This window comes from Balaenoptera physalus (genome assembly GCF_965194825.1).
Source record: "Balaenoptera physalus genome assembly, chromosome: 13".
Taxonomy (NCBI): Eukaryota; Metazoa; Chordata; class Mammalia; order Artiodactyla; family Balaenopteridae; genus Balaenoptera; species Balaenoptera physalus.
The window spans coordinates 48,060,486-48,087,899 of record NC_138892.1 but is presented as its reverse complement, the minus strand read 5'-3'; the positions used below and the strand labels follow the sequence as shown (position 1 = coordinate 48,087,899).

Here is a 27,414-nt window from a genome sequence, read left to right as displayed (position 1 = left end):
AGAGAAACGTAGAAAAGGGTGGAATTGAGGTCTGAAACTGAGCCTCCCTGACGGAATGGGATGCCCGAGGACACACTCTTTGCAGGTTTGGGTGTTATAAACCAGCGTTTAAGACATTTAGAGCAAAGTGATTATTTTTAAAAGCATGCAATTTATTTTAAGAGGCTTTTGAGAGTTGCCCTGCGTGTGCAGAGCCTCCTGAAAACCGTTTTATCTGACACTGTGGATTTATCTTGTTGAGGAATTTCCTAAGGGTCTGGAAAGCACAGCTGTGACTTTGGAGTCCTAGAGAAAGCCAGCTACTCCAGGACTCATCTCTCCTTGTTCATTAAGAGGTTTGCACAAGCCACACGGGCAGGTCCTGGATGCTGTGGACCACCTCTTATTTCTACCTGGGGATGGAAGTTGGAGAGGGTGGATGTGGACCATCTCTTATTTCTACCTGGGGATGGAAGTTGGAGAGGGTGGATGTGGACCATCTCTTATTTCTACCTGGGGATGGAGGTTGGAGAGGGTGGGTGATGTAAAGCAAGTGGCACAAAGGTCAGGTCTGAGAATCTTTGGGCCACTTCCTACTTGTATGTGGGGAACTGTGTGTATGTGTTTGTTGGGCTGGGGGCGGTGCTGTATAAAGCAGATGGGACACCAGCAGGGGCTTCAGTGGAAACTAAACAGATCTTTTTCCTCCATCTGCTTCTCTTAGCAATTGGCTTGACCAAAGCCCAGTGAAGTAGTAGAGGCAAGTTGCTTTTCTGCAGTTGGCTGGCATTGTTGGGGAAGGAAGAGGAACACGGGGTGGGGGGGGGCAGTAACGGGGCTGGGGGTGAGAACACCCTCAAGAATCAGGGTGGGTCTCGTTGGCGTCCCTGCAGGTCACTTACTAGCTGTGTCACCCTGGGCAAGCTAGTTAACCTGTGTAATCACTTTGCCTTCTCTGTACACTGGGAATAATATTAATGTCCACCCCCTAGGGCTGTCATGAGGATTGATGAGGTCGGGCAAAGTGCTTCTCCTTTTGCTTGGTCCAGAGTTAGAACTCCAGACTCCCTCTGAAAGTCCCTGAACAACCGCGATAGTGTTCAAGTTGACCTCCCTTCTTCCGTTCTTTTTCCCTTATAGTCCTTTCCCGCAAAGCAACCAGAGTGACCTTTTATAAAAGCACATTAAAGCATATTATTTCACTTTCCAAAGGCTTCTCGTTGCTCTGGCCACCTCCTCACCCCCCCGCATCCCGCCCCCCGCCCCGTGCTCCTGTGCTCTGGCCACACTGGACTGATTTGTTTCTCAAACACGCAAGCACAGTCCAGCCCTGGGCTCTTGCGCTGCTGTTCCCTCTACCTGGCATGCTCTGCCCTTGATCTTTGCATGGCTGGCTCCTTCCTGAGAAAGGCCTCCACACTGAAAGGAGCTCCTTCCCCCACCGTCTATCATGCCACTCTGTTCTGTTTTCATCACCACCCGAAAAGATCCTGTTTATTTATTGTTTCTCATATGTCATGTAAGTCCTTCCCCACTGTTGCTACCTTTCCCTCCATTAGAATCCAAGCCTCCTGAGGGGATCATGTTAATTTTTTTCATGGCTGTGTCCTCAGAACCTTGTATAGTGCTTGGCATACAGTAGGTGCTTAATAAAGAATGAATGAGGCTTGTCTTGCTCTTTCTTCCTTCAAAGGCTAGCTCAAGACAAAACTCCACTATGAGGTCATTTCTGACCATCTCAACTTTTAAAAATATCTTCCATCCATTTCCCTCTGAGTTCATGTCACTGAATGGAGTTGGCAATCTCTCCTCTCTTCCCTTTCCCTTCTCTTTTTTTCTCCCTCCCTTCCACCTGTCTCTGGCACCCATCAATTTTTACCATTTGGGAAGTGCTCAAGATTTTTAAAATTTTGTTTTAATGCCCTTGGATGAATTAGCAAGCCCAAAGATAAAGATGAAATGGCCCTCCTATACCTCCTATAACCAGTGCAGGGATCTAGTGCAAAGGTACCTTACCCATGGGAAGAATTCAAGGCTCTGGATTGAGGGATATGGGTGTGCAGGATAGACAGCTGAAGTATTGCATATTTAAATTATACCTGGAAAAAAAGTCCACAAAGTTTAATAAAGTTCTTATTAAATTATCGATAATCTATTTCAGATTTCATTACGATGAAAGAAAAAACTTTTGGCTTACCACTGTTGGCAAAAGCCAAAAAAACACCAGTTGTTTCAGATCCTATTCGATTTTATTTTCCTGGGCATTTTTACACTTTAGAATCATTTTGTTATTTTAAGACATTTTTTATTGTGGATGTTTTAAATGTATAGATTAATTTAGGGGTGTTGACATATTGTGTAATAGCAAGGTAATGAAAATACATATTTCTAATATTAACGGAAATAGTTCTAATTTTTTAACCATTGAACGTGATGCTGTTATTTAATGTAGGTTTTCTATCACATATATGTATACAAGAGATATAGATATGTGTATATGTATGTGTATAAATATATATAATATATATGTGTATATGTATGTGTATAAATATATATAATCTTAAGCATATATGAGAGATATAGATATGTGTATATGTATGTGTATAAATATATATAATCTTAAGCATGTATTCATTGGAATCAATATTGAATGTTTAATGCCTTCTTGGCATCAGTTGAGAAGGTCAAATACTATTTTACCTTTGATATATGAATTCCAATATTGAATTATCTTTTTGTTTCTTGATGAATTTTTCTCTTAATAGAAATGTTAAATTCTATTTGATGGCATTTTATTTAGGATTTTGGTATATTATTCACAAATGATATTAGTCTGTAGTTTTCTTTATGCATCTCATCTCTGTCAGCTTTTGGCATCAGTTTTATGCTGGCTTCATAAAAAAATTTGGGTACTTTTCTTTTTTGTCTATGTTCCAGAATTGTGAAAATGGCAGAGGAATTATCATCTTGTTAAAGTTTTAGAAGCATGACCCATGATGCCATAGGGACTTTTATCTTTTATGCAAGGGTAGTGGGATGGTCATGAGTGGAAATTTTCTCTATTTACTCCAGGGTTTGTCAGTTTAGACTTTTTCTATATTTTTTTGTTTATTTTAGCAATTTGATTTCCTACTTATTTTAGAAAATCATTTTATTCAAAATTGTGCAAAATAATTTTCTGAAGTGTATAATAGGGATTTTTAAAAAAAAAGATAACTCATTTTAAATTCTACCATCTAACTAGTGTCAACTGTGGTGGAATATTATTTCATCATCTTTCTATGAATAGCTACAGATAGAAGGATGGATAATTAGATAGATAGTAGAAATAACTTTGTAAGAAATGGATCTTAGCTCACATGCACTATTTAAAGAAAATATTAAATATAATATAAAATATTAATTTTATTTGAATGTAATAGGATAAAAAGAAGGGAAACTGAAGGAATTACAGAACTTAAATAATTATTTCTTTACTGTTAGAGATATCAGTTCTAAAGGAGTCTTCCAAGATTAAGAAAGGGGATTTAAAAGTTACTACAAAGTTGGAATAGTTATTTTTTTACTAAATGGTTCAGGTTTAGGGTAATGAAGATGAACTCTGAGATATGAATAATAAGGTGATTAATACCACATCTCTTCCCATTTTCCCTCGCCCTACCTTCTAATTTTTGTTGCTGATATTTTTTCCTTTTTAAAGGTTTATTACTTTTACATTTTGATCTGCAACCATAATTCTGTCAGATATTCAGTTTAAATCCTATATTTATATGAATTCACTGTTCATCATAGTTTTTCCTCTTTGATTTCTATATTTCTGAGTTCTTTCTTTTGATTCATTTTTTGCTTGGCTGAATTTCACTGTCAAGGAGTTATTTTCAAGAGGAAGTCATGGGGGCTTTATACCCTGAACTTTTAAATTTTGAAATTGTCTGTTGCCTTTACGTTTGAAAACAAATTGGGTGGGTATAATACTTTGCAAGCCACCTTCTCTTGAAACGCTGTAGAGTTTATTAAATGGCTGCAGAGTACTGATATTTCATTGAATGAATGTCAATTAATGGTCATTTATTCTCAAAGACGCAGACGTAGAGAATGGACTTGAGGACACGGGGAGGGGGAAGGGTAAACTGGGACGAAGTGGGAGAGTGGCACTGACATATATACACTACCAAATGTAAAATAGATAGCTAGTGGGAAGCAGCTGCATAGCACAGGGAGATCAGCTCGGTGCTTTGTGTCCCCCTAGAAGGGTGGGATAGGGAGGGTGGGAGGGAGATGCAAGAGGGAGGGGATATGGGGATATATGTATACATATAGCTGATTCACTTTGTTATACAGCAGAAACTAACACACCATTGTAAAGCAGTTATACTCCAATAAAGATGTTAAAAAAAAGGGTCATTCTCAATTTTCTGTTATTATATTAAGTGTATTATCGTAAGTGTATTAAGTGGAATTTCTGGATCAAAGTATATATGCATATTCATTTTTTTTTGGAAACACATGCTAAACACTTTTCAGACAGATTATTTAATATATACTCCTATCAGCAGTGCATAAGAGGGTTATCTTATTTCCATCAGCATTAACAGTGGATTTTATTAATTCCTTGAATATATGCCAATTTGGTAGGCAAAAAGAAAATTTTCTCATATTTTAAATTCTGTTTCTTAGTAATGTTTAACATGTTTTGTGCATTTATTAACCAATTTGATTTTTTATTTTATGAACTGCCTTTTAAAGCCCTTTACTATTTTCTATTGGGGTGTAGCTGTTACCTTATTGATTTGAAAGAACATTTTGGATATTATAGATATTTACTCTTTTTCATGTATATTGAAAATATTCCTCAGTTTGTCTTTAACTTTTTACATGGATTAAAATGCTTATGATCACCAATGGATACTAAAACTATTAGATAAAAATTTAATGAGGAACAAAATATTTGCACAATCTCAAAGTATCTTGCCACAAATTAAAAAAGAATAGTAGTAACTTTATAGTGGAGAAAGTTGGCAGGTAGTACCTTAACCAAGGGATGAAAATTAACATCAATAATGAGACACTGTGATCCTCCTGATATAAGGCACTAAGAGAGACATAATATCATTTGTGTAATATTCTTGCCAAACATACAAAACTTGAATTTAACCTTGAGAAAATATGAGGCAAACAAGAATTGAGGGACGTTCTGTAAAACAGTTAGCCTACACCCTTCAAAAAAAATCTAAAGAGGCATGACAGCTACATGTACTATGTTATACTGGATTAAATTCTGGACCAGAAAAAAATGCTATAAATGACATTATTGAGACAATTGGCAAAATTTGAATATGGAATGTAGATTGTACAGTAAAACTGTGTCAATGTTAAGTTTTCGGATTTTGATAATTTAATTGTGGTTGTGAAGATAATGTTTTTGTACCTAGGCATATATACTGAAGTATTCACGGGTAAAGGCACTTGTTCTCAAATGGTTCAGAATGGTATGTATAGGTGGGTGTGTATCAATGTGTTTTGTGTATGTGTGTGTGTGTGAGAGAGAGAGAGAGAGAAAGAGAGACAGACAAGACAGAGACAGAGAGAATAATGCAAATGTAACACAATGTTAATAATGATGAATATGAGTGAAGGGTATATGTGACTTCCTTTGTATTCTTGTAGCTTCTCTTTAGGATAGAAATTATTTCAAACTAAAATGTGAAAAATTCTTCTCCCCTCAAAAAAAGGATAAAGTAAAATTTTATCAATCTTTTTTTAAAAATAGTTTTTGGCTTTCATTGCCATGCTTGGGAAAACCTTCTTTATGTCAAGATCATAAGAATAGTCACTGATGTTTTCTTTCTATGGTTTCATTTATTTATTTTGAAATCTTTGATCTATCTGCAGTTTTGGTGTGGAAGCAGGAAAATGATCCAGGTTTTTTTTCTCCCAAATATATAATCAATTTTCCCCACAACATTTATTGAATAATGAATCTTTCCTCACTAGTGTCAAAGGATATGCTTATCATGCATCTATCGTGTGTGTGTGTGTGTGTGTATATATATATATATATATAAAATATTTATATAAGTATAAAATATATATATTCCATATATATGTACTATTTCTTGATATATCCTGGACTTGTTTGTGTTCCTTTGATGTGTTCACTTGTGTGTTTCTCAGTACTTATTTACCCCCTTCCTCCCTAATTTTTCTGGTCATCTTTATATATTTATTTTTCCAGATGAACTTCAGAACATTTTCCTTGAGGATTATTTGATTTCAGACAACATACAAACCAATTCAAAAGGGTTTATTGGATGTATACAGGACTTTGTCATGTAATTAGAGTAGAAGGGGAACAACCAGCCTTATTAAGGGTAAAAAATCATGAAGGACCTGGGTAAAGGACCTGGCAGAAATATTTAGACTATCACTCCAGTCCTCTGCCGTAGCTATTAAGTGACTTAATCTCAATCACCAGCTTTAAAGTCTATTGGTTTTGATTTTGGGAGAAATAACTGAAGTGGTCACTGGCCAACCAATGGATTTTTTCTTTCTGATTCAGGTGGCTGTAAGGGTTGCAGGAGACTGTTTTTATAAGGGGAAAGTTCTCAGAAAATGACTGTGTATTTTGTAGACATCATAAATAATGTCTAGTAAAAACTTCAGTATTGAATCTTTCAGTCTAAGAACAATGAAGTTCTTTCCATTTATTGAAATCTCTTCTTATGACCCTTCATAGAGTTTATTAGCTTTTTTAAAAAATATGTTGTCCCTAAATATATGTTTAGATATTTTAGGCTTTTTGTTATTTTGAATGGAATCTTCTCTTTTTTTCATTATATTTATCTGAATTTTTGACTGGTTATTTTTTGTATATACGAAAATAATTATATTTTTTAGTTAATTGTATAGTTTTTATATTTAACTTTAACCATTTACTTTATTGACTTTTCTGATCATTTCTAATCGTCAGTTGTTTCTCTTGAATTTTCTAGGTATAGAGTCATGTTATCTGCAAAGAAAGATTGTTTTGTCTTCTTTATAACATATTTTTATATTTTATATTCTTTTTTTTGTTATATATATATTTATTTATTTATTTGGCTGTGCCAGGTCTTAGTTGCAGCATGCAGGATCTTTAGTTGCGGCATGTGAACTCTTAGTTGCTGCATGTGGGATCTAGTTCCATGACCAGGGATCGAACCTGGGCCCCCTGCACTGGGAGTGCAGAGTCTTAGCCACTGGACCACCAGGGAAGTCCCTATATTTTATATTCTTTAAAAATTCTAGTTTCTTTGTTATGGTCAGAAAGAAACCAATAAGCTTATTTTCATTTTGTAAATCAAGAAAAAGGACAGGGGCTTCCCTGGTGGCGCAGTGGTTGAGAGTCCGCCTGCCAGTGCAGGGGACACGGGTTCGAGCCCTGGTCTGGGAAGATCCCACATACCGCGGACCAACTAGGCCCGTGAGCCACAACTACTGAGCCTGCGCGTCTGGAGCCTGTGCTCCGCAACAAGAGAGGCCTCGATGGTGAGGGGCCCGCGCACCGCGATGAAGAGTGGCCCCCGCTTGCCACAACTAGAGAAAGCCCTCGCACAGAAACGAAGACCCAACACAGCTATAAATAAATAAGTAAAATTAAAAAAAAAAAAAAAAAGAAAGAAAAAGGACAGAACTATTGTGTTGCATTTTGGGAAGTCTAACAAAAATGTGAAGCAAGATATTGAACTTCTTGTTGAGCTTAACTGGAAGTAATCTATCAGACCAACAGGCAATCATCAGTCTATCCATTCATCCAGCCAGCCAGCCAGCCAGCCAGCTAGCCAATAAATGTTAATTGCTGCCTTTTTCATAACATAGATCCTTGTGGATACAATAAAAAAGACACAGTCCTTGCCCTTAAAGACTTCAGATAGAGGAACAAACACCAAAGCAAGCAATTATAATAGTGTATAAGGCAAAGTACATGATGTTAATGAATGCACATTAAAAAGCACCTAAGCCAGCCTTGGACAGTCAGGGAAGGCTGCTCAAGGAGGGTAACATCTAAAAAGATTTCTGAAGGAAATATTTGAATGGAAGAAAGACCACACTCTCAATAAATGCATTATGCCATTTAGTTGCTTTGAAATTTTAGCGATTAGCCATTCTGAAAAATTCATGAATCTCAAGATTTTCAATTTGCCTTTGCAGCTCAAGGGGCCAGTGGCACTCTGGGGAACCCGACCCTGGATACAAGTCTGCTGGAGGAGTTCTTGGGCAATGATTTTGATTTGGCGGCCTTGTAAGTAATGAGAGTGCTGCTCTCCATTTGGTCGTTTGTTTTTTTTTATGTTTGACTTTTTTTTTTAATATAAATTTATTTATTTATTTATTATTTATGTTTGGCTGCGTTGGGTCTTCGCTGCTGCATGCGGGCTTTCTGTAGTTGCGGCAGGTGGGGGCTACTCTTCGTTGCGGTGTGGTGGCTTCTTTTGTTGTGGAGCACGGTCTCTAGGCACATGGGCTTCAGTAGTTGTGGCTCGTGGGCTCTAGAGCTCAGGCTCAGTAGTTGTGGCCCATGGGCTTAGTTGCTGCGTGGCATGTGGGATCTTCCCAGACCAGGGATCAAACCCGTGTTCCCTGCATTGGCAGGCAGATTCTTAACCACTGCACCACCAGGGAAGTCCCTCCATTTGGTGTTTTTAAAATTATGAAATAATTAAATGAACTGGGAAGTGTTTCCTTCTTTTTTGTTTTCCAGAAGAGCTTGAGTAGAGTTGGTCTTATTTCTTTTATAAATCTTTGGCAGATTTCACCAGTGAAGCCAGCTAGGCCTGGAGTTTTTTGTTTGTTTGTTTTTGTTTTTGTTTTATTTAGTTTTAATCTGAAGGCCCTCACCTTCCAATTCAATATCATTAATAGATATGGGGCTATTCAGGTTATCAATTAGTAGTTATCAACTTACACAGTTTATATCTTTCAATGAATTTGTATATTTCATCTAAGTTTTGAATTTACTGGCATAAAGTTGTTCATCATATTTCCTTTTTATACTTTTAATGTCTGTAGAATCTATAGTGAACAACAAGTGTTGTTCTTGATGTCAGTAATTCATGTCTTTTTTTTTCTTGATCAATCTAGCAAGAGGTTTATCAGTTTTCCTAACCTTTTAAAGAACCAGCTTTTGGTTAAATTTATATTCTTAATTGTTTTTCTGTTTTCCATGTCATTGATTTCTGCTCTTATTTTCTAATATTAATATAGCCATACCAGCTTTCTTTTAAAAAGCTTACATGCAATAAAATTCCATTTTTGTCTTGTGTATGGTTTTGTGAGTTTTGACAAATTCATAGAGTTGTACAACTACTGCCATGATTACCACACACAACAGTTCCCTCACCTGAAACGTTCCCCCTACATTTCCACTTTGTGGTCAAACCCAACACACACCCCTAACCTCTGGTGACCACTGATCTTTTCTCTGTTCTTATAGTTTTGCTTTTTCTGGAATGTCACATAAATGAAGCCATACATATGGTATATATAATTATGAGTCCAGTTTCTCTCACTAAGCATAATGTCTTTGCTCATTCTTTTTTATTGCTGAGAAAAACTCTGTTGGATTGTTGTAACAGACTTTGTTTATCCAGTCACTCCTTCAAGGATGTTTTGATTATTTCCAGTTTTTGGCAATTATGAATAACTTCTATAAATATTCATTCACAGGTGTTTGTGTGATCAAGAGTTTTAATTTCTCTAGCGTAATACCTTGGATAGTCTGCTGGGTCATGTTGTAAGTGGAAGCTTAACTTTATAAAAATTGCCAAATTTTCTTGAGTGGCCATACCATTTTACATTACCACTAGCTATATATTCTAATAGGCTTATAGTGGTATCTCATTTTGTTTTAATTTGCATTTTCCTATCAACGAATGATGTTGAGCCTTATTTCATGTGGTTGTTTGCCATTCATATGTTTTCTTTGGTGAAGTCTTTTTTCAAATTTTTTGCCCATTTTAAAAAATTAAAGTTTTCTTATTTTTGAGTTTAGAAAATTCTTTAAATATTCTGGATATAAGAACTTTATTGGATATGTGATTTATGAATACTTTCTCCAGGTCTATAACTTATGTTTTCATTCTCTTAACAATGTCTTTCCCAGAGCAGAAGTTTTAAATTTTGATGATGTCCAATAGATCAAATTTTTCTTATGTGGTTTGTTCTTTATTTCTAAGAAATATAGATATTGCCTAATTTAAGTTCCTAAGGATTTTCTCCTGTTTCTGTCTAAAAGTTTAGTTTTACATTTAGGTCTATGATCCATTTTGAGTTAATTTCCATATAAGTTTTGAGATATACGTTGAGATTAATTTCTTTGTGTATAGATGTCCAGTTACTTTCAGAATTCCTTGCTGGATAACCTTTCTCTATTGAATTGTCTTTACACTGTTGTAAAAAATCAGATGACCATATTTGTGTGGATCTATATCTAAACTCTTTATTCTGTTCCACTGATCTATATATCTGTTATTTTGTCAGTACCACGTTACCTTGACTACTGTACTTTTATCATGTCTTAAAACCATATAGTGTAAGTTCTCCAAATTTGTCTTCTTTTGTAAAATTGTTTTGGTTATTCTAATTCCTTTGACTTCTCACATAAATATTAAAATCAGCTTGTTTATATCTATTCAGTGCTGCTGGGGTATAGATTAGGATTGTATTAAGTATAGAGATCCATTTGGGGAAAATCGACATCTTCACAAAATTGAGTCTTCCAATCCATGAACATAGTATACCTCTCCATTTATTTAGGCCTTGTTTGCTTTTTTTCATCAGCATTTTACAATTTTAGCATACAAATCTTGTATATATTTTGTTTAGATCTACACCTAAATGTTTCATGTTTTTCTTTGAGTTATTGTAAGTAATAGTGGTTTTTAAACTTTTTTCAAATTTAGTTCCCAATTATTCATTGCCAATATACAGAACTATTATTGGTTTTTATATTTTGGGCTTAGGTCCTACAATCTTTTTTTAAATAATTTTTAAATTAAAAAAAAATTTTTTTTTATTTGGTCTGGCCACATGGCTTGAGGGATTTTAGTTCCCCGACCAGGGATCAAACCTGGGCCCCGGCAATGAAAGTGCCGAGTCCTAACCACTGGGCTGCCTGGGAATTCCCAGGCCCTGAAATCTTAATGAAGCCATTTACTAGTTTAAGAGCTTTTTGTAGATTTCCTGGCTTTTTATATCTTGACAATCATGTCTTCTGCAAATTGGAACAGTTGTATGTCTTTCTTTTAAAACTGTATGCCTTTGAATATTTTTTCTTGCCTTATTGAACTGGGTAGGACTTTGGCTATGATGCTGAATAGGGAAATAGAGAGATCAGACATCCTTGTCTTGTCCCTGATCTTAGAGGGCAATCACTCAATTTTTTATTATTATGTATGATTTAGCTGTACGATTTTTTTGTAATGCCCTTTATTAGGTCAAGGAGATTCTCTTCTACTCCTAGTTTGCTGAGAATTATTTTATCATGAATGGCTCTTGAATTTTGTCAAATGTTATTTCTGTATTTATTAATATGATCATATGTTTGTTTCCCCTGTTATTATGGTGGATTACTTTGCTAATTTTTTTTTAATTAATTAATTTATTTATTTATTTTTGGCTGTGTTGGGTCTTCGTTTCTGTGCGAGGGCTTTCTCTAGTTGTGGCGAGCGGGGGCCACTCTTCATCGCGGTGCACGGGCCTCTCACTGTCGCGGCCTCTCTTGTTGCGGAGCACAAGCTCCAGACGCTCAGGCTCAGTAGTTGTGGCTCACGGGCCTACTTGCTCCACGGCATGTGGGATCCTCCCAGACCAGGGCTTGAACCCGTGTCCCCTGCATCGGCAGGCAGATTCCCAACCACTGTGCCACCAGGGAAGCCCAGCTTTGCTAATTTTTGAATACTGAACCAACCTGGTATTCCTGGGATAAACCTCAGTTAGTTTTAAAGTATTATCTTTTTATGTATAACTGGATTCAATTTGCTAAAATTACTTTCAGGATTTTGCATCTGTTGGTCTCCAGTTTTCTTTTTTTTTTTTTTATAAATTTATTTATTTATTTATTTATTTATTTATTTTTGGCTACATTGGGTCTTCATTGGTGCACGCGGGCTTTCTCTAGTTGTGGCGAGTGGGGGCTACTCTTCATTGTGGTGCGCGGGCTCCTTCTCATTGCGGTGGCTTCTCTTGTTGCGGAGCATGGGCTCTAGGCACGCAGGCTTCAGTAGTTGGGGCACGCGGGCTCAGTAATTGTGGCACACAGGCTCTAGAGCACAGGCTCAGTAGTTGTGGCACACGGGCTTAGTTGCTCCGCGGCATCTGGGATCTTCCCGGACCAGGGCTTGAACCTGTGTCCCCTGCATTGGCAGGCAGATTCTTAACCACTGCACCACCAGGGAAGTCCCTCCAGTTTTCTTATACTGTATTTTTATGGCTTTGATATCAGGATATTGATAGACTTCTAAAATTAGTTGGGAAGTGTTTTCTCCTTTTAAATTCACTGGGTGAGATTGTGTGGAATTGAATTTATTTTTTCCTTAAATGTTTGATAGAATTCACCATGAACTCTTCTGTGCCTGTAGCTTTCTTTGTTGGAAGACCTTACTATGAATTAAGTTTATCCAATAAATTCAGGACTATTTATGCTATCTCTTTCTGCTTAAATAAGTTTTGGTAGCTTGTTTTCTTTTTTCCCCAGGGAATTGATACATTTCATTGTCAAATTTATAGGCAAAGAGTTGTTCATAGTATTTATTATGCTTTTATAGGCTTTTACAGGCTCTAAGGAGTCTGTACTGATATTCTCTTCTGTTTCTTATATTGGTAATCACTTTCCTCTCTCTCTCTCTCTTTTAATTAGTCTCTTTAGAAATGTATACGTTTTGTTGACCTTTTCCAATAAGTGTCTATTGGTTTCATTGATCACCTCTATTGTGTTTGTTTTCAATTTCACTGATTTCTACTCATTATTTCCTTCTGATTGCTTTGGGTTTAGTTTGCTCCTTTTTGTTTAGTTTCTTAAGGTGGAAGCTTAGTTCTTGATTTAAAGTCATCCTTTGCTTTTTAATTTAATCATTCAATGCTATACATTTCCCTCTCCATATGGCTTTAGCTGCCTTCCTCAATTTCTGATATGCTATATTTTGATTTTCTTTCAGCTCAAAATATTTCCTAATTTTCCTTGAGACATCCTCTTTAACTCTAGGTGGCTGGAATTAGGTTAATTTCCAAATATTTGGGAACTTTCCATGTATTTTTCTGTCACTGACTTGTAGTTTAATTCCATTATGGACAGAGAACATACTCTATATAATTCTAATTCCTTTAAATTTGTTAAGGTTTGCTTTATGACCCAGGATATGGTCTACCTTGGTGAATGTTCCATGTGCACTTGAAAAGAATGTGTGCTCTGCTGTTGTTGGGTCAAGTGTTCTATAAATGCTAATTAGGTCAAGTTGGTTGACATTGTTTTTCCAGTTTTCTATAGCCTTGAGGATTTTCGTCTACTTCTTTTATCTATTACTGTGAAAGGAATGCCAAAGTCCTCAGGAATGATTGTGGATTCAGAGTCCTCAGTTAAGTTCTTTTTTTCTCAGCACTGTCTTCTGTCTTCCAGCCTCTATGGTTTCTGATGAGAGATAGGCAGTTATTTGAATCATTGTTCCCTTGTATGTAATATATCATTTTTCTCCACTTGCAAGATATTGTTTTATCTTTGGTTTTCAGCAAGTTTATTATAACATGGCTGGATATGGGCATGGTTTTCTTTGAGATTATACTGTTTGGGATTTGCTCAGTTTTTTAATCTGTAAATTTTTGTTTTTTTACTACCTCTAGGAAGTTTTTAGCCATCATTTCTTCACATTTATGTTTCTGTACCAATGTCTTTCTTTCCTCTCTTTAGGACTCCAATGATACAAATGTTAGATCTTTGATATGGTAGACAGGTCCCAGAGGCTCAGTTAATTTTTTCAATCTTTTTCTTTCCTCTCTGTTGTTTATACTGGATAATTTCTATTGATTTGTCTTTAAGTTCACTGACCCTCTTCTGTCATCTCCATCTGTTATTGAGCCTACCTTGACATTTCTGTAAATGCCCTTCCTTCTCTCCCTCATGAAAGACAGAGAGTGGAACAAGATGTGAATCTCTATAGTAATGGGGAAACCTATTTGCAGGTATTTTGGTACCTGGCTCTTGCTGCTCTTTGCCAACAAAAACATCCTTGCCAAAATGACCGTGGGGAAGAAGGGAGACTCAACATTTTGCAAGCTAGTTACACACACACGCACACACACACACACACGCACACACACACACAACTGGTGGGTTGCCACATGTCTGAGCCCACACTCAGCTGGCTCTTCTGCTCCAGGCACTGCATGGGCTGAACCCAGGCACTAATCGCCCTTGTGCCTGCCTTCATATTCCTCTCAATCCATCCACACAGCTGCCGTGAATTCCTGTGAGAAGGGTGGGCAATGGGTACATCCTTACCATCTCTGCCTACAAAAAACCTGCCAGAAGTTGTCAGTTTCTGTCCCCTACAAGACTTTTCCTCAAAAGAAGGTAGACCTGATTCCATCAGGGTTCTGTTTAATCATCTGGATCACTTTTATAATTGGCATAAAGTACTTTAGCTGTTTGTGGGGAAAAGTGAACAAGTCTTAAGTCTTATTCGAAGAGCTGTCCTTCTACCTGGGAGTTCAGAAATCTATCATATGATCTTAGTCTCCATGATAATAATGGTCCTTCCAGCAAGACCAGAGATATCTCCCTATAGGCGATTGCTACTGAGATTCCGACATGGTTTGCCCAATCAGATTCACTCTCTACCCTTGGGAGTGGGTGTGTGGCATTTGTAAGTGAGGTAGAGGAAGGAGTTAATACTGTTGAGTATTTACCAAGTATTAGGCATTGTTCTTTGCACTTTACATATTTACTCATTTAATTGCATATTTGATTTTACACATTTCATTCTCTTATCAACTCTTCCAAATAGGCACAGTATTATCCATATTTTACACATGAAGAGGCTGAAGTGCAAAGAGGTTAAGTAACTCTTCATATGTCAGTAAGTGGCAAAGCTGGGATTAAAATATGCCTGGCTCTAGAACACCTGCCCTTTCTTCTACATTTGTCTTTTGGATTAATTGATGTTTTAGGGGATGTTTCAGACTCCGTGACTCTCAGGGAAATACATTAAGTGGGTCTACATTTATCTGCCAAAAGGTGTGACTCAGAATGGATCCTGAGCCATAGTTTGCAAAGATTGTCAGAGTTCAGGCCCGTTAAAGAAAAGTCCTATGATCAGATAAGCTGCTATTGCCTGATAAAAACGGCTCAGGTGCATGCAGTTAAGTGGAGCTGCAATAGAAATCCAAGAGAGAACAAGTGGAAACAGTCCCAGTCCGTGACCATGGATTTGTTGGGCTGGTCCAATGATCATTGCATCTGTACAATGTATTCAAATACCCTAAGTGTTGAGTATTTATAAATACCAGGCTCTCTTTTTGCAGGTTAGTTGCATTCCTCACAACAGCGCTGGGATGCAGGTTTTCTTGCCTGGGCTCCCAGCTAATAAATAGCAGAGTTGGGATTCAAACATGAATTTACTACAAAGCCTGAGTTACTTCCTCTCTACTATATTGCCCATGAATTCTGCCTTTTAAAAGTATCAATGACAACCCTTTAAGCGATTTAAGAGAACATTAGGCTGTAAAATTTCTAGGAGCAAATTTGAATCTCATAGGCAGATTTTCAAATCTCAAATATATTAAAAAATGGAATTATTGGCTCTGTGAAACAGATGTCCCTAAATGCTCTATGGAAAACTGGTCCCCCGAGATGCTGTGGGAAAAAAAGTTCCATGATCAGTAATAAGTATGTGACTCACTGGCTTAAACAAAATTAAATGTATTTCTTTACTGCAGGACTTCTCAGGGCCTTTGATGTGCTAATATGCAACTGGGAAAGGGAAACGTTATGCAGTGTTCTCAAACTTATGTGGCCATGGGCCCCTTTTGGGAGCATGTACCCACGTATGAGCATTGGGATGTGCTGCTCAGGACATTCTCATCCTTCTGTTTGAATCTAATTGGTATGTTGAACCGGGGGCAGTTCTGTCAGGATGGGAAGATTCCTGACAATTGCTCTTAACCCTGTATTTCCTTGCGTGGTGGAGTCCAGGGCAGCTGTCTGCCCAGGAGGAGTAGGAGCAGGCAAAAGTCCTCTCTGATCCCCTAGGTTAGCCAGCCTGTTACCTACTAGGCACACAGGTGAGCTGTGGTGGCTGGACACACCGGGAAATGTCCAGGTATGGAGTGCCGACTGGAGGGCGGGAGGCTAGACATTTAGGGGAAAGCATAAATTCCTGGAGGTTGCAGTGAAAAAGGACAAGCAGTGTGTGTCTGTGTGTGTCCGTGTGTGTGTGTCTGTGTGTGTCTGTGTCCGTGTGTGTGTGTGTCTGTGTGTGCGTGTGTGTCTGTGTGTGTGTGTGTCTCTGTGTGTGTGTCCCTGTGTGTGTGTGTCCGTGTGTGTGTGTAGAAGAGGGAAGGCTCCGGAAAAGTCACCAGTGAATCTTCAAGACAGGTTTGTTTCATTCAGAAATGCCCAGAGATTCACCTGCTTCCTTCCTTTACTCAAAGTGCAGGCCAGGTTGTAGCAGCAGCAGCAGCATCGCCTGGGAGCTAGGACTGTAGCACCTCAGGCCCCGCCCCCAAAACGCTGAATCAGAATCTGCAGTGTTAACAGGATCCCCATGGGATTCACAGGCATATTACAGTTTGAGAAGCCCTACTTTAGGTCACTTGCACATGCCTCCTTCCCGACCACCTCCCAAGACCCAGACCAAGTCATACAGTTTGGTTTGAGTGTGTTCAGTGCGGGTAGACAGTATACCGAGCTTTAGGCTGGCCTTGAGGTGCTGCAGATGGGGTAAGAGGGAACTAGCTGAAGACATTGAGGTGACAGCTAATCACAAGTTTGAACGGGTGACTTCATAGGAGGGGAACCTAGAGACATATTAGGTCCGTGAGGAATCAACTCCAGGTTTCATTTCATTTCATTCTAATGGTTGAGCTTAAGCATCTAATATTCTGGGTTTCACTTAGGACATATCTTATTGAGGCTGGAAGGAAAAATGAGTTAGGCGTCAATGACCAGCTGCATGTTTTACTTCCGCCACCAGTAGAGTGGGGCTGATAAACTCTTTACTGTGATGTTGCGAAAGGGAGTGAGGTAATCCGCATAATTCTATGAGATGAGCTTGTTAAAGGCTGAGTTCATTGACCGGTTTGATTTCTGGGTTCAAACGGATGCAGCAGGAGAAAAGCTAAACAGAATCCTGGGCGAAAACATTACCAGTGACTTCTAGATTCTAAAGATTTTGTAGAAAATGAAATAACTTATAGTAATTAATTTGATTAGGATATTTAAATATCTGTATTGAAAACATTGTGTTCTTTAGAGCATAAACTCTGGTGATAGATCACTTTACTCCAGTTTGACTAGATGCCAGATGAATAATCTCGGGTATGTTACTTAACCTCATCAAGCCTCAGTTTCATTGCCTGTGGTGTAGGGGCAGTAATAGTACCTTTTCACACGGTGGTAGCAGAGATTAGATGAAGCAACACCTGCAAGGGTTAGCTCAGTGCCTGGACCAGAGTAGGTCCTCCATAAAGGTTGTCTATTTCTAAAGCAGCAGGGGGGAGTGGTGAGAGGGTCAGGGTTCTTGCAGTTTGCCAAGATAGAGCCGAAGGGGAGGGGTGGCAACTTGCTTTTCTTTCTTCCGCTACCCTGTCATGAAATGATTTTCTTGGGCTACTTTATTCACTGATGACATTTCTGCCAAGGCCCTTTCCCATCCCAACTTCTGGGTAGTGGGTACAAACCCTATGCAAGTTTGATCAAGTATTTATCAAGTGCCTACTACGTGCTCACCAGTGGGCACTATGCAGGAGATACACACACACACACACACACACACACACAGTATTAAGACACGCTCTTAAGTGAATGTCTGCATGGGAGGACATGAATCATACACATGAAAAACTGGAGAAAATACTTTTTTTTTTCTTTTTTAAATTATTTATTTATTTATTTCTTTACGGCTGCGTTGGGTCTTCGTTTCTGTGCGAGGGCTTTCTCTAGTTGTGGCAAGCGGGGGCCACTCTTCATCGCGGTGCGCGGGCCTCTCACTATCGCGGCCTCTCTTGTTGTGGAGCACAGGCTCCAGACGCGCAGGCTCAGTAGTTGTGGCTCACGGGCCCAGCTGCTCCGCGGCACGTGGGATCCTCCCAGACCAGGGCTCGAACCCGTGTCGCCTGCATTGGCAGGCAGATTCTCAACCACTGCACCACCAGGGAAACCCCAGAAAATACTTTCAGTAACAACTATTTTTATGCTGTAATTGGGTGATGGGGTACAACAGTGAACAAAACAGATAAGTTCCTGCTAATAGATTACCAAGGGCAATATGGTGGAAAGCAGTCTGCCCTGCAGGGCACTCAGGCATTTTTCTTTGAGTTGGTGGTGTGTGGTAATAATGATAAACAGCAGATTGACTTTCTGTGGACTTAAGTATTGTTTTTAAGTTCTCAGCAGGCAATGCATTTCCTTATCACCTGCTCCTGGGGAGAGCCATTCCCATCCCTTCACTCTTGGTGCTCCGTTGTTGTGATGCGACTCCAGTGGGAAGAGAAAGACAATGGCGTATAGTATAAAGTCATTCAGTAAGATGAAGAAAAATAAGTGTAAGGCAGGGGAGTAGAAAGTGAGGGGTGGGGGAAGGCTACCATGTTGGATTGGTGGTCAGGAATGCCCTCTCTTGATATATGAATTTATATAAGCAACATATTTATGGCCATATGTCAGGTAAAAAGCAGTAATTCATATTTATTAAGTAATAACTCTGTACCAGGCACTGTGCTGAGTTGATATCACTGTGCAATAGAGCTTTAGAGAAGGTGTGATTTGTATGTGAAGACCCCGGGGGAGTCATTGGAGAAAACTGAGGATTGGACTGTTGAATTGTGAATAGTCCCAGATGGGTGTTCACAGGAAGCCTTGTGTCTTAATACTGTGAGTCCTGCAGTCCTGCCTAGTGTTTAGTAGAGTTATGAGCATGTACTAGGTACTCAGTAAATCCTTGATCAAGCCTGGCTGCAATCTGAAAGAAATCCTGGCTGCTTTGGGTGCAGCATGCAGATGTCATGGATGTGCTAACCTCAACCAGCTGGAGAGAAAAGTCTATTTTGCACTCCTTTTGGTTTGCATGGCATTCAACCCCCAGGAGACCACACTTTGCCATTCATCCTCCAAAAAACAAAAGCAAGTTATGTGTCTGAGAGGAAGGGATTTAGAAAGCAAATTATTCATTTTATAAAATCATTTTATAAGAATTTCTTGATTTTTATAACCATTTCCTATAGAAGGCAGAGATAGAGATAGCCCCTCAAGGAGTGACCAATGGTTCTGTCAATTTCTAGGTCCCTTCATGGAAATCCCTTCAGCATAATAGGAAACTTCAGAGCACTGAAGGCCCAAAACAGTCTGATGTGCATTGCTGACATCATGATTGTGAGTAGGGAGGAGTTAACTGCTTAGAAACAGTCTCAGACAACAGTGTTTTTCTTAAAGTTAATCATTGCCCTTGTTTTAAACAATTTGCTTAGTTTTGAAGGTAGCTATCATTAAATCTTACGTGAAATTTTCTGAACAAGAATGCAAAATTTCTCCCAATACAGTAAAATGCATTGAATATGAAATGCAATGAAATAAAGGAGTAGCCAGACTGAGTTTGGGAAGGGAGAGTAAACTGTAAGGAAAGTATTTAAACTTCTAAATTCTCATTTTAAAACCACCAACACATGTTGCTGCTACTCAACACAGGGACCTTTGGTTCTCCACAAGGACCTGCTGGGTGGAGCATGCATTCCAGTCTGTGATGTGCCGTGCCATATTTCTCGAGTGTATTGATAATTTGCTTGTGATTTTCAGTTTTCATTAACATTATTGAATTCAGTGGTGCCGCAAATGTAAAGGAAAGTAAACAACTGCCTTGAACCTTGAATGTGGAATTGTGAGATCACAGAGTCAATCACAAAATTTAATTTGTAGATTTTTTTAAAATTAATTAATTTATTTTTGGCTGCATTGGGTCTTCATTGCTGCGTGCGGGCTTTCTCTAGTTGCGGCGAGCGGGGGCTACTCTTTGTTGTGGTGCGCAGGCTTCTCATTGCGGTGGCTTCTCTTGTTGCGGAGCACTGGCTCTAGGTGCGCGGGCTTCAGTAGTTGTGGCGCGCAGGCTCAGTAGTTGTGGCTCACGGGCTCTAGAGTGCAAGCTCAGTAGTTGTGGCACACGGGCTTAGTTGCTCCACGGCATGTGGGATCTTCCTGGACCAGGGATCGAACCCGTTTACCCTCCATTGGCAGGCGGATTCTTAACCACTGTGCTACCAGGGAAGTCCTAATTTGTAGATTTATACACATAGAGTGATACGAAGTTGAATGGTGCCATATATACGGCTTATAATGAAAACCAGTAATCCTTTGCCCTGCTCCTCCCCATGTCCCTAAGTTTGGCTCTCCCAGAGACAGATACTTTCCAACTCTTTTAGATGTTTCTACCACCTTTTATCTGAATAATGTTTTATATTGCTGTTCTTGCTTTATACATCTTAAGAACTTACTATCATCTTCCAGGAGGATTTAACTTTCTTATATCATATCCAACACCCACTTCTATCCCCAGCCTCCCAATATCATAAAGTTGTATAAGAAGTTTTGGTTAGGTTTATATTCAGGGATTACATTACTATCATTGTGTGTTCACATATAATTTACTACGATTATATTTTCTTTCTTGAGTTTTTTTTTTGTCTGCTTTTATTTGCGTTTATTTTTTTGCAGCATTTATTCCCGGGCCATAAGTTTTCATTTCTTCAGTCTCTTCTAGGATGTCTTTTCTTCTGTGCAACCTCTTCTTCTGGTTTAGAAACAATCTGTTCTTTTTCAGTAAGGATCATCTCAAGGTGGAAGGGAGAGCTCGTGTATGGATTCATCCAACCATGAGCTCTGTAAATCCTGCACCACATCCTGGGAGCTTTGTTCACCTGGATGTGCTCAATGAGTCCTTCCATTTTTCGCCCAATAGCTCTACAATCTCCCTGGATCCATTTCTCCAGAGAATAAAACTTTCCAATTTCTGTTGGGATGATAGAGGTAGTTGCCTGACTATACAGGTGGGAGAAGTTGATCTAAGGGTCCAGCTGTTCTTTAATTAAACTGTCAATCAATTCTTTCACTTTTAGCTCTACCTTACCCCTGAATTCAGAAACTGCTGGTGATGCCAATGTCTTGGGCTTTTCTGGAGTTGTTTTCAAATTGGACAGTATCTTGTTGGTTCCTACATCCCCTCTACCATCCCCAAGCAGCTTTTCCCTTCTGCTAATTCAGTTACCATCCGTCCTATTTCTGTCTGCCATACTGTTCCTGAAATATGGTCTGTTGTAGTCTCTGTTCATGTACTCTATGTCTTTTTCTGTTTATGCCTCTTTATTCCTTTACTTTTATTTCGGTGGAGTTTTTGGAGTTTCATTTTGGTGGAGTTTTTCGGTGGAGTTTTTGGAGGAAGGGAAATGTATGTTTTCTATTCCCTTATTAATAAAAAGTGAATAGACTATAAAGGACCAATTTGAGGAGAAAACATAAGTTTTCTAGTAAATAATAAAAACAGATTTCTCTCTTCATTGCATGATGTTGCAATCTTAATGAACCAAGAAAAATATGATAGCTTACGCTCTAGCAAGAGAATCAAGTGGAGGATGGTGGTGATTATATATAACTTAGAACCACAGAGTTTCTGAGCCATAAGAAACTTTTTGAACAGAAAACGTAGGGTTTTTTTGAACAGACATTTTCACACTTTTCTTAGTGATGGTACTCATTTTTTAAAATGAAATTTTACTTGCACCTCAATATGTAAAACAGAAAAAAGTTATAAAATATTTCCCCCAGGCTTTTAAAATTTTTCTTTTGTAAAACACTTGAGCTCCTTCCAAGAGCTTTGAGATTCCCCAGAGCACAGATGGAAAACCATTGCTTTAGTGGTGACATTTTATACTGCTTTAGCCCAACCATCTCTCCGGCGTAAGTGCTTTGAGAATGTTAAGAAGCCACAATAATGTTAATTAAGCTTTGTTGAGCACGCACTGTGTTTGGGGGTGTATGTTATGGGTTTTATACACGGTATCTCATGTAATTTTCACTATGATGCTATGAGGAAGGCATAATGATTATTCCCATTTTATAGGTGAGGAAACAGGCCTGGAGAGGTTAAGTACTTGTTCATGGATACACAGCTAGGAAGTGGAAGAGCTGGGACTCAAACCCGGGTCTGTTTGACTCAGAGCTCACTCAACACGACACTGGGCATGTTCTGGTGGGCTTTGGCCCCCAGGAGCACCTGGAACCCTCCCTAGGGGTGCTGTACACGGAGGGCTGCTACCAGTTTGTGAAAAAAAAAAATAATGATGGAATAAGTTACAAACAAAAGGAATGCATGTCTCTAATCCTCAGGCAACGCCAGCTCCCAGATACCCCACCCTATTCTGCGTCAGACTCCTGCTCTCCTCCACAGGTCACAGGTGAGTGGGACCCACCTCCCTCCCGCACGTCTGGCACTTGCTTCTCTTCTTTAGGACTCTGCGTGGTGAGAAAGAGGGGCCTTTCTCACTTGTGTGTTCCCCCAGGTGCGTGCTGCCCGACTCTGACACCTGCCGCCGGGGGGACGCCAGCTGCTTTCCTCCACTCGGCAGCTGCTCCTGGGATGCTGCCTGCACACCTGCCGCAGGGCTCGTCTGAAATGAGCGACTCTGCGCATTCCCACAGTGCCTCTCACAACTGCTACCCAGACGCCTGTCATCTCAGGACCCCTCTGGACCAGTCTGTGTCCTCCCATCTGGGAACTGGTTGTTCTTACCATCCGCAGCCTCTGTGCCACAGTCCTGGGTAAAGGGCAAGATATTGAGTTATGAAAGACCAGCCAGCGCCTCTCCGCAGAGGTGCTGGTAAAGAGTGAACTGTGGAGTCCTCTCCACGAGATGGCAGTGTTGAGACATATATCAGACACCCAGTGCCCTTGGCTTTAAACCAACTTTTAATTAACAATCCACTGAACCCAAGGTCCTCATTCAGTGGAAAGCTAAAATGTCAGAAATGTACAGGGAGATTCTGGGTGCTGGAGAAAGCACTGTTTGCATCTGCAGCCTCAGCTAGACCACTCAAGTGATTTGTGAATGAGCTCCCTGAAAAATATCTGTCAACTGTCTTTTTTTTTTTTTTAAAGATTTATTTATTTTTATTGATTGATTGATTGCTATGTTGGGTCTTCGTTTCTGTGCTAGGGCTTTCTCCAGTTGCGGCAAGTGGGGGCCACTCTTCATCGCGGTGCGCGGGCCTCTCACTATCGCGGCCTCTCTTGCTGCGGAGCACAGGCTCCAGACGCGCAGGCTCAGTAGTTGTGGCGCACGGGCTTAGTTGCTCCGCGGCATGTGGGATCTTCCCAGACCAGGGCCCGAACCCGTGTCCCCTGCATTAGCAGGCAGATTCTCAACCACTGCGCCACCAGGGAAGCCCTCAACTGTCTTAATTAGTATTCTTTTCTTCTCTTTCCCTTCCTCTCCGCCTTTCCTCTCTTTCGTTCCTCCTTCTGGATCTAGAGGATGGCAAAAAGAGTAAAGGCCATCAAAAGCTGTGATAAAATTCTATGTGAAAAACATTTTCAGGTATAAAATATACCCTTAAATTTTAAGTATCTTCTGTCTTTGTCTCAATGAGTCCTCTGCCTTTGGAAATGTTGTCAGTTTATTTTTCAAATAGGTGAATCCCAGGTCCACTGGATAGTGAAAAACTAAGTTTCAGATTTAGTAGGGCTCATAGAATAGGAGCTTGCTCCGTCCACTCCATGTGTCCACCTGGTGTTGCAGACTAGTAGGAGTCAAGGAACCTTAACTAACTAGAATTAGTCTTAGGAAAAGGCCCAGAGCAGAGTCCTGGGAAATTAAATTTGATTAACTATGACGTGGAGAGAAAAGAAGAATCCTAACCTTATTTTGGGTTCTTAATTTTAGACCCTCATTGCCACCGACCAAGAAGAGAAAGTGCACACAGGCGCTGGAAGACTCCGGGGACTGTCACGTGTGGGACCACCACTCCAGACCAAGTGAGCCAATCCGGGGCCTGTCGCTGCCATTAAATCGTGGATTTTCCCCAGCCTTGGAGTAGCCCTACAAAATTAGTTTCTCTCTCATAGAAGGGCAATGATAGGCTCTGGGAATTTATTTCTCCCCTCTTGACATAATGTTTCATGCAGTGTTAGGTAGGGTCATACAGGTGCTCCTGGGAAGAGATGCCATTGTCTCTCTGGTGGAGATGAGATGCTGGTCCCTTCAGTTTTAGGGGCAATTGTGTCTCAGAGGACCAAGGCTCCAGGCCTGGGGAAGCCGTGCCATGTGGCAGCACCTACAAGAGCCCGCTGGTGTGCTCGTTGCTTCGTTTAGCTCAATCCTTCTCAACTCAAACGTGCACACGTGTAACATGGGGATCTTGGTAAAGTGCAGACTCTGGTTCAGCACGCCTGAGGTGGGAGCTGAGATTCTGCATTCCTAACAAGCTCCCAGGCGATGCCGATGCAGCTGGCTCATGGGAGGTACTCGGAGGAGCAGGACTTTAGAGCAGCGGTCCCCAACCCTTCTGGCACCGGGGACCGGTTTCATGGAAGACAATTTTCCATGCATGGGGGGTGGGGAGGATGGGGATGGTTCAGGTGCTCATGCGAGTGATGGGGAGCGATGGGGAGCGGCAGATGAAGCTTTGATCGCGCGCCCGCTGCTCACCTCCTGCTGTGCGGCCTGGTCCCTAACAGGCCATGGACCTTACCGGTCTGCAGCCCGGGGGTTGGGGACCCCTGCTTTCGAGGATTTCTCCAGGGCAGCAGGAAGGTAGAAAGTTGAGCTTCCCTAGCACTTGCTTCAAGTTAGCAAGTTCCCAGTAGATCTTTGAAATTCTGGAAAATCATTTTAGAACTCTTTCAGCAGCATTATACGATGCCCAAGTGGTCAGCCCCCCTCATTCTTTGTCTTATATATCATGGGACATATCATGTTTTGAGCTTAGAGACCTAATCAAGTTGAGAACAAACTGAGGCTTCTGAGCCTGAAGGCTTGAACTTCTGAATCTCCAGAGTAAATGCTGTGACACTTATAAGGGGAAAGGAGAATCCTCCATGCCAGTGCTATTAGCCACTATAAATACTTAATGTAGGCAGTGAGAATAGTGCCCCAAACACAGGATACCAAGTCATATCTCTTTCACTCCCATGCATCAGCTTGGCAAGAATCCAAGATTTCCCTCTCGAGGCTCCCCTCCCTCTATTGTCCCTACACTCCAGAGGTTTATGCTGCCCGGACAGGAGGTGCCTGTGGCTTTCTCCCCTGCTCCGGTTGCTGCCTTTGCCTTTCACAGCCACACGATAAGAGCTGGTCCCCTGTGTCCCGTGGAGCCTGCTGGTCCTTTCAGGGACGTCTGGCCTCAGCTCCATCATGGGCTGTGAGGGTCCTTCAGTGGACGATGACGTCACTTGGCCATGTCCCGCAGATCGTAACCCCCCAGGCATGCTGTGGTAGCACCGCACCGGGCATGCAGCCATCGTATAAACCAAACCTCTACTGCCTTCTTATCTTTTGCATGTATCCACCATGGCCGGCAGCTGCTTGATTTTTCCTGTTCAACCTTAGAAACGCAAAATGCTAATTCAAGCCTTGTTTCTGGATAATGTAGAGCTCTCCATCCACCTCCCTAGGCATGGTTACTCTAATTTCTTCAGGTATCCTTGCATCCTGCCTGCAGCTTCTTTATGCTTCTCAAATACAGAAAGCTGAGTAAATTTCTAGCCAGATGAGGGGACCATCTGTTCACTCTCCCACAAATGCAACAGCTCCCTCAGTGTACTGGGCAAGTCACCCAAACCTTCCAAGAGTTTTGTCATCAAACCAGATTGCTCCTCAAATTCTCCTGGCTATTTCAGAGTTAAGCTCCATCCTGTGGTGATGTTCTGTGGCCTGTCCCTAGAGAGGGCATTGATTTTTCACCCTCTCCAGAGAACAGCCATAGAAAAGTAACTGAAATGTTCCAACAGATAGGAAATCTTGCATCCCTTGTTTAAAGCCTATTCAAAGGTCACTGAAAAGCCATCTAAAGATAACCGGCTCCAGACAACAGTTCCAGAATGAAAAATGAGCAGGTTCCCAGGGGAATTTAAAAAAAAAACAACAAAAAACCCAATCCAAATGCCATGTTTTCAGCAGAAGTTTTCCAGTGGAGAACTCATATTTGATGTTGCAGAGGCCAAGGGTTTTGCAAAGGTCCTGGGGAAATGGCATACGGGTAGTGGAAGGAGGAGTTAGTCTTATGGGCAGGATTTAGATGGGGGAAGATGTTCTAAATCAATTAGTAAGACTTTTCCGGTGACCTTTTCCCCAGCAGTTCACTTTGGCCAAGGATGCCAAGAACCCCGTTTACAGGGATCACAATGTAGAATTACTGGGTTGCTGGGGGAAAATGTAAAATCTTGCCTAGAGAGAATGGAGCTGCTGGGCAGGCTCCTGCCAGCCGGTTCCTGTCCCCACGTGGTCTGGACCCCAAATACGAGAGGGTTCCTGGTCCCACCTGATCCAAACTCTAAATAAAAGAGGGCTCATAGCCTCATATGGTTTGAACTTCAAATGCATGAGGGTTTTTCAGCCCCAGAGTCCTACCTTTTGGTCCACAGTGAGAGGTGCATGGGCTGAAGTCACACAGTAGAGTCAGGAAAAATATCTGTCTCATGTCTCCAGTAATTGGGGACTTTTCAAGCCTGACTTGTCTTGATTATCAAATGAGAATCACAATTTCTACTTCACCCATTTCTAAGACTTTTTAAAAAAGTGATGTATAAGAAAATATTTTGAAAGACATTCAAATGCAAGCTGTGAATTTTCTCCAAAAAGTTGGGACTTGGGCAGTTTGCTACCTTCATACTTCTGCTTCTCTCTTCTGTTACATTTTCTCAAGAAATCCTCAGGGTAGCATGAAGAGAAGAGAAGGTTTGAATCCCATCTCTTCCACGTAACAGCTGTGACACTGGACTAGTTATTTCAGGTCTTTGAACCCCAGTTTCCACATTTGTTAAATGGGATTAAGAATCCTTACCTTGTAACCACTTTATAAATCTGTTTGGCTGCATCTACTAAAGCATATCCAATGACCCAGTGATTCCCCACCTAGGAATATACCTAACAGAAGTGTATACACATGCCCACTAAAAGACATCCCCCCAAATATTCATAGCAGCACTA

General features: G+C 40.4%; 1 protein-coding gene across 4 annotated transcripts in view; it reads left to right on the top strand.

Annotated features, from left to right (window-relative positions):
* Positions 1-27,414, top strand: part of MYRFL (myelin regulatory factor like) — a gene marked incomplete at its 3' end in the record, with an annotated part of 131,375 nt that overhangs the window by 37,325 nt on the left and 66,636 nt on the right. For all 4 annotated transcript variants that reach the window (XR_014252875.1, XM_082422720.1, XM_082422719.1 and 1 more), the window contains exons 2-5: positions 8,170-8,260; positions 22,598-22,665; positions 22,771-23,029; positions 24,151-24,242. Coding sequence is in view for 3 of the 4 variants with exons in the window: in XM_082422720.1 (XP_082278846.1) it covers positions 8,170-8,260; positions 22,598-22,665; positions 22,771-23,029; positions 24,151-24,242 (510 nt within the window). The remainder of the gene's footprint in view (positions 1-8,169; positions 8,261-22,597; positions 22,666-22,770; positions 23,030-24,150; positions 24,243-27,414) is intronic.